At 33.2% G+C, this 13491-nt stretch overlaps 1 protein-coding gene across 1 annotated transcript; it reads right to left on the minus strand.

Moving 5' to 3' along the window:
* LOC128234476 (uncharacterized) lies at positions 1-9611 on the minus strand. Its single transcript, XM_052948739.1, has 5 exons — positions 9492-9611; positions 8507-8617; positions 2232-2305; positions 1720-1818; positions 1-386 (listed from the first exon to the last, which is right to left on the minus strand). The coding sequence occupies exons 1-5, from the start codon at positions 9535-9537 to the stop codon at positions 381-383; spliced, it is 336 nt and encodes a 111-aa protein (XP_052804699.1). The 5' UTR covers positions 9538-9611; the 3' UTR covers positions 1-380.
* Positions 9612-13491: the final 3880 nt, after the last annotated feature.

Consider the following 13491-nt stretch of genomic DNA (forward strand, 5'->3'; position numbering starts at 1 on the left):
CTGTTCTATGTTTCTTGTTTGTGAATTTGTGTTCTATGTCTTTGGCGTTTGCCCATTGCCACTAAACCTGGTTTATCTTTAAACGTGGGTAATTGGTGTGTTTATCAAGAATTGTTAGGTACCGCCTTGGAACGGTCAGTAAAATGTAAATTTACTAACTAAGTTTGATACTCTTTCATTGTATCAGCTGTTATACAGTCTAATATTTAAATGGCAACGTTAGCTATATGAACACAAGCTTGTCAAACTAATTAAGAACAAACCAAAGCATGTTCTGCCGTAGCGCGACAGTGTATAGCCGCTTCTACATGAACATGTGAATGAGCCTTCTGTGTTTGTGCATATGTGACTACATCCCGCTGTGCTGTAACTACACTCATTTATATCTGAAATAAAATGTACAAATATCATCAGGTCAAGTTTTGTGGATAAACGTTAGAAGTAAAATTATATTTATGTCATTCGATCAAATAAAAGCACCCGCAATAATGGCCTTTAGTCTATTTCCAAGATAATTGTTTAAACAACTAGCTTTAATGTAACTGAGAACAATATCACTGACAGCACCGACGTAAACGTAAATAAATCAATTTATCTTCATCAATACATGTTTTTTTCACTACATGTATATGAAGCATGAATTAGGCATTGACTAAACGGTTCACATATACATCTGCATCTACACAAAGACCATTATCGGGCACTAACGCTCAAAAACAGTGTCAGTTATGGGATTTGCCACACACATGGTAATTGAAGCTTTAGTACTAAGAAACATTTGAATACCGTGAACGGTTATTAGGTAAGAACTAGCCCTGCAACAAGCCATTCTTCTAAAACAGACGGACTGAATATTTAGAGGAGCCAAACATTCTTAATGCATTCATTGTATAACAAGAGCGCCACTAAAGAAGTTGTTAACGCTCACCCCAGGCGCAAATAGTAACTCAACCATACATTTTTTGTGGCCATCAAATCATGGAAAGGATAAAAAATTATATTGCCAAGTTGATGATCGTTTTCTAGAAAAAGGGTTTGCAGTTATACGCTCAAACTAAAAAGGAACTGGTTGTGAAAATGAAACTCTATTTATAAGTGCTTAGAGTACTCAAGTTTGATATGTCATTAAAGCGTCAGTTGTAAAACAGTCCAATGTTAAGATGACATTAAAAGGAAACAATATTAATAAAGTTTGTGATACTTATTGAGAACAAACCAATACATATTCTGCCGTTGCTGGCTAATATTTAGTTCCTTCTACAATACCATTTGAATGAGCCTTGTGTGTTGGTACCACTGTGCCAGTGTAACAAAATTAATGACCATCCCCTTAAGAAAAATGACCGGAGGAAAATAGGAAAAATCTTTTGACCACCCCAACGCTTTCTACGTGAAAGCTTGAGAGAACAAATCAATTTTAAACCCTTACAAATAATAGGCTTAACACTATTTTATACGACCCAGACTTTTAAACACGTTAACACTTTAGTGACTCAAACTATTATAGTTTAATCCTTAAAATCACCTGAGAGACGGAATAGTTTTCATTATCTGTCTTTGATATAATACCATTACCTTTAAGGTATGCTATTCAACTGGTAACCTATAGCCATAAGAGAATTGTAAATAAAAAGGAAATGCAATTCCGGTGAAGATTGATCGGTTACAGTATTCTACATAACTACCACCCTGAGTCGATTTCAGGAAGAAAATGAGTACCAGAACACTTTGATCCGGAATAGCCTGAACGACAACTGCACAAGTTTGGTGCTCTACATGTTCCACCGTTTGGGCAATTGGTCGATCCGAAACAAATTGCTGCAATAAAGTCACGTACGCTCAATGCATTTAAAAAGCGTATACATTTTGAGTGATTAGTTAAAAACATTAGGAATACTTTGAGCAATACAATAAAGCTAACCTTAATGATTAATATTGTTTTGGCCTATTTCACTATATGATGACAATAAATATTTGGCAAACTTCTGATACTACCCTGCTCAACGACTTGAGATATAAACATTTTGGGGTCTTTTGATAGCCAATCTAGTTAATGTCATAAACTGATGTTTAACGTTAAGTAGGGCATTTCACAAACATAAATTCTAACAATATGATATGGCGTGGTCTTTAAAAAGCAATTTTAAAACGACTGTATTCGGTGTTTTATTTTGAAGACTGAGTTCCTTCCTATACCTGTTAACATGTCAGATTGTTGCAAAAGTACATACGTTGAATGCAACCCGACCCCTGATATCCGTCACAGCACACGCTTCGACTGCACGTCTTGTAGCAGGAGTTATATCTAGATATATCATAAACATATTTATAAAGTACAATGTACCTGTACATAACAGTCAAACAACGCCGAGGTAACGCTTAGGTTTGTCAACTTAGGGGCGTTTTGATATTATTATTATACAGTTAGTGTTTACAACTGTGGGTTTTGTTGTGACTCTGATCAGTTTGCCATTACTCAGCACTACAGTTTGTGCCTTGCTTGTGGCTTACGTTTCCACTTTGCATTGTTATTGTGCAATTAAACAGGCTGTTGGTAAAATTATAGACTACTTGGTTTGTCCCGTTATTTTCCATTGTTTTACTTCAAGTAAAGAACCATGATATACAACTTAAACAAAAGTAATGCAAAAACGAGTTGTTTCCTTAAACCATAATCTTGTTTAAAGACACAATGCTAAAAGCGTAACTAAACCCCAACGGCATACATTTAACGCCCCAATGGCACACTAGATAGATAGATAGATTTATTTAAATAAGGAATGCACATACAGGGCATCTAAAAAACATGTATAGTAAATCACATTATACATACATGATAATATCAATAGCCATGACAGGCACACAGAACCAAGGATGACACAAAAAAGAGGAAACTCTTATTTCCATTGTGGTCCTTTGTTTGGGTGGCATGGCATAGGGAGGCATGGTATATTTAAGTAATAATATAGCTGTAATCGACGTTGCACAAATATATTAAGTTAGTCTTTATGCATTAAAATAAATATTGCCGTAGTTGTATCACAGTCAATTTACATAATTTAGTAACATAAAGTTGTAAGTTGAGTAAGTTAAATATAATTATCACAATATAGTATGAATATGACAGTATGTACTTATAAAATGCTAGGTTAAGTTAAAATAGTTCCATTACTGAAAATCTTTGAATAAATAAATGAAAAAAGCCTTTTAATAGCATAACTAATTATATCAAATTATCTAAAAAAAAGATTCTTTACTAGCAATTTAAAAACAGGTAATTTCTAAGTCTGTGCGCTACAAGATTGCCCTTAAGGAAATACCAGAAAAGAAGAAGGACTTTAACCTAAAATCTTTGACCTCTGGAACAGCATAAGCCCTTTTCTGACATAACCTTGTCCTATGTGTGTGTACAGTATCTTGGGAGATAAAATTGTCTCCCATGTAGTCCGGGGCTAAGCCATTTTTTATTCTAAAGACATGACCCAAAATAATCTGCAGCCAATTGTATAAACGTGGATAAGTCCTAACCAGCGGTTATCTTTTGGTTATCTCCCTGGTTTGGTCAAGTTATCCGAAAACCGATTGTATAAAATTTAAGTTATTCTAACCAGCGCGTAATTCGGCTAACTTTCGGACAAAATATAACCGACCTCTTTATGTATGGTTAACTGACTTATCCAAAACAAATATGGCGGACCAGACACAAAAAAATCTCGATTCCCAACCTATTTCGACTATTTTACAGACACATGGACTCTGCCTAAATAGAAAACAAATGTTATAACATCGATATCCATGATAGTCATGAATTTAGAGGTAAGAAAAAAAATCAATTTCTTATTTGTGACCCAATTTATGCATGAAACTTATCCACGGAACCTTGAAACAAAAACAGTGACAACAAGCTGCATTTTGAGAACGATATTTACCTTGTTATTGTGTGCATAGTATTCAACAATCTTTCACAAGTCACGACTCTGGGTCGACATCAACAATTGCTTGCAGGTCTCGCCCTTTCTGTGTATAAATATAGCCTCGCTTTAAACATATTTTATTTAATTTGCACATATTTACAATCAAAATAAACCGCGTGTAAACATTGAGAAAAGTTGACAGCAATGACGTCATTTTCATGGAATCTTACCCATTCTTAAGTCTATTTCTACAACTTTCTCTTAATACACCCTGGTAGAGGCACCCAGGAGGATAATTGCTACTGTTCAGTAGTATGTAATTATATTATTGAAAACACATAAAGAAGTGTGTGCGTGCGTGCGTGAGTGCGTGCATGATATAAATGAGTAAATGTACTGTAAGCATAATTGTGATTTGAGACCTTAACTGTATCTTTTAAATAACATGTCATAGATAAAAAGATAGATACATTATTTAGCTCATATTGTATATAATAAATTTATGTTTCAGTTGAGTGGTTTTACCAGCCAAAGTCGGAAGAACTAGTGTTGATTAGTTCTACACTTGTCCGCTACAGTAGAGAATGGAACCAACACCAGGTCTTATACATTAAGAGCAGTGAGGTTTTACATATATATTTAAATGGAGTTTTACAGGAGCATTCAAATGTAAAGCATGGATTTCGATACTTCTGCTTTATTGCTTATTAAATAGTTTAAAAGTGAACATTGAAGTACTTTAAAGACCAAATTACATTTTGTTGCATTAAAATCATGTTTTGACATTCCAGTTCTTGTAACTTAAATAGGTTATGCACCAGTCAATTGTAACCACGCCCCCCCCCCCCCCCAAGTCCAGGGTATAGCGCTGATAGCCGGGTAAATGGGCCGTGTTTTTACATTCCAGTTGGAACCGCAGTGCCAAGTGAATGCGGTGGTTTTGTCTTCGCAAAAATATAGCGGGGAATGGGCCTTACCTAGGGTCCCTGGGGTGCAGGGGGCATTTGGCGGGGATTTTTCCAACTGTTTGTTTCCGCAGGGCGGGGATTTTACCCGGGTATTGCTTGACCGAAAGTCAAAGTCCCCTCTATTCCCCGGACCTTGGGGGTGCGTGGTTACAACTGACTAGTGCATTAGTTTTCATGGTGTTTTAAAGAGGCTTTCCCTTCATTGGCAATACTATCATTCATCTACCTTTAAAATATATTCAAATGCCTTAACGCACATACATGATTGTTATGATTTAAGATATTCATGTTACTATTCTTCAAATTGTAGCCACTGGATGACCTAGTTCATTTGACAGACTCCTGTTTTAGGAAACACCACAACGTGGAACTCAAATGTTCATGAGAGGAATAGGAAACGTTTCAAATGGCTGCTCCCAGAGGGCTTACTTGTCAACGTCATATCTTGTATTGACAGGGTTAAATAATAAATGTTAATTGTAATTAAATTAATATATTTTTCATTAGATTTGTTTTCTTAGATCTTTTTCTTGCTATTCAAATTATCATACTAATGGGTAGTACCAACAGTGTAATATAAAAGAAATAAAAAATAGCACTTGTCATGTTGAAACAATGTTTAGTTTGATTATTGTTTTTAATTGGGATGTACCAAAAATACATTTTATATTAATAGTTTTTTTTTGTAAACTATTCATTTGACAGTTAATGGCTGGATTGGAAAAAAAATAAATATATATATATATATATATATATATATATATATATATATATATATATATATATATATATATATATATATATATATATATATATATATATATATGTGTCTGATATTGACACAGGACTGCATTTACTGTAAAAATGGATTTAATTAAGAACATTTTGTCTCAATGATAAATGGTTGGTTTAAAAAAAATCGTATAACAAATATGATAAAATAAATACTTTATTACCACATTGTGTTCTTATTTTAATAAATGTGCATGTCTCTTCAACACTAACATTAAAGATTTGATTAATCTTAAATACATGTGTATGTTGTTACACATTGACTTTGATTTTATTAACATAGTTTTATGGTAAGTGGAAATGGAATTACATAATGGTTTATCTAAGGCCATATAGTGAATAAGTTAAGTGTAATATAATATTATATGCTGAGAGAGTTATATTGTAAACTAATGATGTCTCTGTATTGATACTGATACTAAAAGTCACCTATGATATAACTGTGTTGAAATTTGAATAATAATATCAATATACTATTACAGTCAAAACTACTATTTTGAATACATATAAAACTTAAAAAAAAAACATTTAAAAAACATGATAATTATATTAAATTAGTAGCAAAAGGAATGACCTCATACAAAACTCATTTGATTTTTTCAAGGACAAAGTTGAAACTAACTATACATTCTTTAGATGGCATCTTCCACAAAAAACACACACTTGAATGGACGAAGCCATTGCATTTTAATGAAAGTGATACTTTTTATTTCGGGTTAACAAATACAATTTATTAGCAGCTGGTATTCTCTTAAAACTTTTTATGGTATATTGAAGAAGATTATATGAATGATGTTTGCATGCTCATGCATTTTAGTTGCTGCAATATCAACCATATTGTGCAAAGTAAAAGTTCAACACTCCTGTTTCTGGAATGAGCTAATTCCTTCAGATGTTGCATGTGTATTATTTGTCAATCTGTTTTTGACAGAAGGAGCGTATACATTGTTGACAGTATTCTCAGGTATTTGGTTGAATATTTATCATTTTAATATGCTGGGCAGATTTAATGAAGTTTGTCATTAAATCTGCCAATGCACAGAATTCTATAAAGAGGAAATAAGCACTTGAAACAGGTAAGTGCGATTTTATTAAATTGGTACTACTGTACCATGATATATTATATTTTCATTTTCAAAGGTACACCATAAGCCCTATATATTGGTGTATATAAAAATAATAGGTACATGTTCACGCTACTGTGGTGTTAAACACTGTAATGGATTTGATCGGGGTTTTTTTTCATTAAAATTCAACGACCTTTTCGTAATGTCGTGGTATATGCCGAAAAAGTCAACGATGTCAACAGAAAAATGCGGTAAACACGCACTGACCGGAGCCATGTTTATCAGTGCATTGTGTGTATTTTCATGAAGTTTTGGTTAGGTTAAAGTTGTCCAAGTTGGTTAACTTAGCCGCCGCATTTTCTGCCTTTATACAAACGGATAAACGGTTTGGATTATATGGCCAACTTGGTTAAAGTTAACCGCTGGATAACTTTAACCAGCGGTTAAATCTAACCAACTTTTATACAATTGGCTGCTGGTCTACTCGTTTGTTGACAGGTAATCAGTTGAGTAATTTAAAGTGTTCTGGGCCAATGTGAGACCTTGCATCAAGATCCAAAACAAACCTCATAAGTTTATTTTGTGTGGTTTGGAGCTTGGTTGTATGTAACTTGGCCAGACCATGATACGACATAGAACAGGCATAATCAAAATGGCATTGAATTAAGGCCATGACAAGGAGTTTCTTGGTGTGTTTTGTAAGGTAACCTTTCTTTTGATATAGATATTTTAATCTTGCATTAGCCTGTTTTAATATAAAACGAGTCATAGAATCAATAGATAGGGTCTGATCAATAGTTGCGCCAAGATATTTTACAGCGAAAGTTGGTTCAATAGTGGTACCATTTCATGTAATATCAGGTGTTAAGTTTGACCTTATTTGACCTATATCATTGACTAGTGCGTCACTGAATATGATCTTTCAGCCAGTAAATATCAGATGATAATCAATGGATCACTAGAGTACAACTGTTTTATTATATGACAATTATTTTTAATATGCCAATTCTTAAATCCCGGTAGCTTACTTCTTTTGCCTAAAATATGTTGCTACAAATAAAGAGGTGACAAAATCGAGGAACCAATCAGCTAAAACTTTAAATTGATTGGTCTCTGGTTTACTCGCAAAATTAATAATATAAAAGAAAAATTAGGAATCAAACATAAAACACATTACATTTATTGATAGAATGTCATTCTAAATTTAGATAAGGATTGTAAAAAAACAGTAAATATGATACATGTACATGCTTTTATATGTCTATGATCGTCTGAATCTTTGAGAGTCTGTCATTTTAAAGGTCATATAATAAAGCAGACTACAAAAAATATCATTACAAAGAAATATATTGTTTCGCACCATTAAAAGGTCATTTCAACTTTAATTACTTTGTAAGCTTCTGGGTTCCTATTAAAGCATTGACACCAAACTTAGTATTTTAGAGAAATAAACAGAACTTATGTCGGAAACGGTTACTCAACAGTTTAAAGATGTTTTGCCACAGGTAAGCTTTTCTTATTGAAGAAATACAAGCTAATGAATTAATTCGATACATATAAATATATATTTATATTTGGAACTTAGTTTTGTCATTTAATATACATATAAAACATATTGTGTTTATAATGTATTGTTCTTAATATTGTTTATTCAACTATTGTGACTGCACGAGGCAGGTAAACTTTGAAAGAGGAACATTAAACATTGAAAAACAAAGTTTTTTCTCACCGCAAATCCCCCTTTAATAAACTCAAAACTATATACCTGTAATATGTACATCTTGCGAGCGACCAGAATCCACAACTTGTGTAGTATGTACGTCTACAAGTGTCTGTACATGAATAATACTGAGTGCATTTTCCGCCTTCACATCCACTGAAAGACGAGGATGTAAAATATGTGTTTGGTATCAGTCTCTTTGTTGTGATATATAAGCGAATTGTGTTGACCAGTTTTGATAAAGTCCACTATAAAAATAAAGCACTTACATTGGATATGTTTATCTGGTTGATGGTGGGGGGAGGGGAATGAAAGAACAGAAATCAAAAATGCATCATTGCAATTTTTATATAGGTTATAGCCGATATTTGATTGAACATTTAATATATGAAATGTAACCGATTTTTTAAATTTCATTCGGTCTATTTCTGCCTATTTGGCGCTTGCTTTGAAGATTGAATTCATGACAGATCGTGCACTTGAATTGTGAATGTCTAACTATGCCAATGGGCATCGGATTTGAAGACATTGACCCAGACCAATCCATCTATGTCAATGTTAAATGGGTATGGTGTTGTCATGTAAACGAATATGGCATGCCGTTTGGATCTTAAAGGTAAAATAGTAAAAGGTATGTTTATATAACCGTTTCTATTAAAGCATATTCAAAGTACACTTTACATTTTTAATTTAGAAATCATTCGTAATTTTTGGTGATATCAAGTACTAATCAGCATAAGCAAACCGGGAACTTTTTGCCGGAAAGTCCAATATGTTAATTACTCGGCAATCGCCAGCAATACAACACAGAGATAAACGTAACGATGATCTTCGTTGATGACACAAATACATACAATGAGACACATTCAGTTATCATAAATAAGCAATTCATATTTAAGCTATACATGGTGAATTCTTAGTTTTAAATACTTCAGATGTATACGGCATAAGCCTGCCGTGCAACTATTGACATGGCTATTAACCCCTTGAAAATTAGTATCTACTGAAGATAATCAGTTAAATTACTTACCAGAAATATAAAAGAACAACACTACTAAAAAGCCATACTGTTGCATCCATTTTCCCGTGCGCTATGAAAAGAAGTAAAAACGATGTTCATATATAAGTCAATAGCCGGGCGAATTGAAATTATTACTAGACATTGCAAACATCCGATCACTTAAAATGTAACTAGGAAGAATAATTAACTATACATTGAAACAATTGAAGTACGCACGCTACTAAAAAGTATTCGTTCCATTTCGAGTGCATTACAAGTGACTGTTGTATGGATTTCATAAGCTAATGCTAACTGGTTGTAAAGAGCAAAACACCCACGTGTCAATTTAATAAAGGTTGTAAAGAAACATAAGGAAAGAAAATTAAATTATTCTTCAGCGTTTCACATGCAACCACTTTCAAGCGAATAAGTGAATCAGCTTAGTAAATATGCATGTATAAACTTAATTTGAAATGAAATGCGAATCATAAACATAAATAGGACAAGGTACTTAAACCATAAAAGACAGATAGTTATTTATTAACGCAATATTTAGATAAACATGTAATTCTATAGACTCTGTGTTTCGGAGATAAGTAGTTGAGTTGGTCGAAATAGTATGTTCTGTATTTCACATAAACTACTCATTGTTAGATCTATAAGTATATTGCAATATTGCTTTATGATGATTTTCTTTGTGCAGAAATGATTGAATGTTTTTATATTAATACTATTTAGCTCGATTATAAAGGCAGCAATGACCTGATCTGAATATTGCCCGAGTGTAAAAGTCATTTTGTGTGTATAAACCAGTCCTCGCTTCTATTATCTGGGTAAAAAAACAGTGTTTATGCCCGTGTCATGAGTATAAACGAATTCATGGATCCATGTCGTGGGTAAAGAACAGTGCTTGTATTTATTTCCTTGGTACAAAACAGTGTATTTTAATGGGTATAAATCAGTGCATGGGTCCAATGCCTGGGTACCACCCAGTACCTGTGCCCATTATATCTGCTTCCTAGGTACAAACCATATGTTGTACCGTTTGTTTTTGGTACAAATCAGTGCCTGTGTCCATTTCCTGTGTAAAGAACAGTGCTTATTTCCGTCGTCTGTGTACTAGCCAGTCTTCGTCTTCATTTCCTGTGTACAAAACAGTGCTCCTATCGATTGCATGTGTATAAAACAGTGCTCGTCTCGATTTGATGTGTACAAACCAGTGCTTGTCTCCATTGCATGTGTACAAACCAGTGCATATAACCGTTTCTGTATGTAAAAAAATAATCAGTGATTGTGCCCACTTCCTTGGTACAAACCAGTGTGTTTTGTCCATCCCATTGCACAACTAATACCTGTTTACGTATTCTTTATTTATTAGAGATTTAATTGGGAAGAATAACACTCATAGACCGTGTTTATATACAGTTGGTAAACCTTTGTGTATTAAATTTATGAACATGACCACATACGAAATCGAATGGTTTCATGAACTTAAATAATGGGTCAGATCTTTATTTATTGTGCTATTATTTTGATGAAAATATAGCATGACCATTGATAAAAAAGGTACACAAACACGCAACGTAGAGATTTTAAAGTTGAAACATTTCAATAGTTTCCTCTCTAAAATGAAAAGAAATGGTGCATGCTAGTTGACAATTTCACGACATAGGAAAAAAAGTCAATATCTTTCTTTCGATGCGCATTTTTCGCATCTTTCCCTTCCTTTTATGTGCATAATGTTATCCATATGTTGTATTCTATTTACAACTTAAACATTGAAATATGTTTTGTTTATTTTATGGAAATAGTTATATACATGTACACGTTCAAATGATCACATCATCGGGAAGTAATACAGTGTCGAAATACCGTCGCTTTTTTGTTTCACTCTCATTGTATGTGTCTTGGTTAAAACTATCTTTTGACTTGACTAAAGAAATGCAAATGGTACCATAGCAGGCTGAAGTCGTCCCAAATATGCATAAACAGTTTACTTCGGGTGCGTTACCGGTTGGGTGTCAATCTGCAAGTGTGCTTTGGACAATTAGTTTAAACTTATTTATTTTACAACGATTGTGAGACAAGTTATTACATTGTATTAAATGGTCACCTCGCTACAGATACTTATGTAATGGTGAATTAAATACTTCCTCTTTAATGCAACAAATATTGTACGAGCTATATAGGAGTTTACAAGATCGTTGTTTAGCATAATCTCATTGCAGCATTCCTGAATGGTTTGACTGACTTACCAACGATTAGTATATATGAGTTACATGTGCATGCAAATACGTGCATATTATTTTGTAAAACAGTATAAGACTTGAAGATGATACATACACAAATATGATTGTTTTGACAATAATATTTGATGACTGTCTGATGTTTAACGAAAATAAAATTCAAACAGGCTTTGCAACCAGGAGCCAGCCAATCTCTGGAGATGCTACATGTAATTGGTTGGCAGCAAAAGGATAGGCAAGCGACAGTCGCCGAGGCAACTGTGGAAGATAGATGCGTCGTAATTATGTTACAGATCAGGTCTAAATATTTATAATAAAAATGATACTAGTTTGAAGTTAGGTTACGCACATGATCAACACATATAGGTCTTATTGGCAGATTTAAGATATATACTCCGAAATCTACAGTCTAAAAAAGCCTTCACTTGTTTATAGTTCACGTAGTGCCGAATAGTATCTTCTTTTTAAAAAAAAAAACCTTGATTGAAAAATTTCGCATATTATATTCGAACACCAAAACCTTATCCGATCAAAATAAAAAGAACGCTTGGGCATGTAGTCGTCAAACTGGGTTGGAAGGTTAGTCATGACCTGTTGATCTACATTGTGGACCATCAATCTTTGGTTAAAAAATATTTTTTGTACATTAAGGTACATTAAGCAAATACATAAATTACACACATGATAGCTAAGGATTGAGGACATAGCTTAGAGCTGAAATTTATACCACCCTCCTTTAACTTCTAAGCAGGTATCTGTATATTCGTATAATTGTTTTACAAATAAACTGAATGTGTTTAAAGCAGCTTTAACTCGTCAACTCCTATAACATCATTTAAAACAATGTTCAATAACAAAACATACCATCATCATACTTGGAAAGGATGTTGGTCAAGCCCTTAAACTGTTCCATAAATAGTTAATGCGACATATTGAACAAGTTCTTGAAAGGCTTTCTCATGCCGATTAACTAACAGCAGAAAAAAATTTGTTGTAGGTTTTCTGCAATCTGATCGTTAAAAAGATGGGCCTTTAACAATATTACATTCTGGTGCAGTGTACGTATACAAGGTACAAACACCTTTATTTGAAGTCGGGTATGTGTTAACAAGAAACATTAGCTCAATGAGCTATTTTCCGACATGAATAACAGACTTACATAACAAATCAAATAAAATAACAATGAGCGTGTGACCTGAAATTATATATGTTAAATTGAATACATATTGGATCATGCATACAAATACACTTAGAAACATTGAATTAGAGCATCAAGATCAGTGATAACACCAACAAATTTTCCCGGTTGTACGGCCAGTCCACACGGGCACGGTTCAACTAGTTGATGAACCACTGTACAATGGTTAGTTGTTTAAAAAGTAAAACTTAAAGGGTAATCATATAAATTGAAGTAGCAAAATTGTGAGTAGCAAAATATTAAAGGGAATAACTGCTTTTTACATTGATTGTAGTTTGGAAAAATAACCCTTATAATAAATCTAGCATGATAAGAAAACTCCTTTGAAAGTATTGCTTAGAGGAGGTATAATATGTATTATGTTATTTTGATATTACACATACATGTATCACTGAAAAAGAATGTAAATTGAAAAAGTAAAGTCGTAATACCTAAACAAAATATTTTTCTGTTATTTGAATGCCATATCTTGTTTAGTGGGTGTAAGCCATCCCACTGAAAACAAAATTCCTTTTCCGTTAAGACAAGGGATAAAAGATATTCAGTGAAACATCTTATAGTTCTCAATTTCTTCTATTTTTTAAAG

Source organism: Mya arenaria, chromosome 5, assembly GCF_026914265.1.
Source record: "Mya arenaria isolate MELC-2E11 chromosome 5, ASM2691426v1".
In the NCBI taxonomy this organism is placed as follows: Eukaryota; Metazoa; Mollusca; class Bivalvia; order Myida; family Myidae; genus Mya; species Mya arenaria.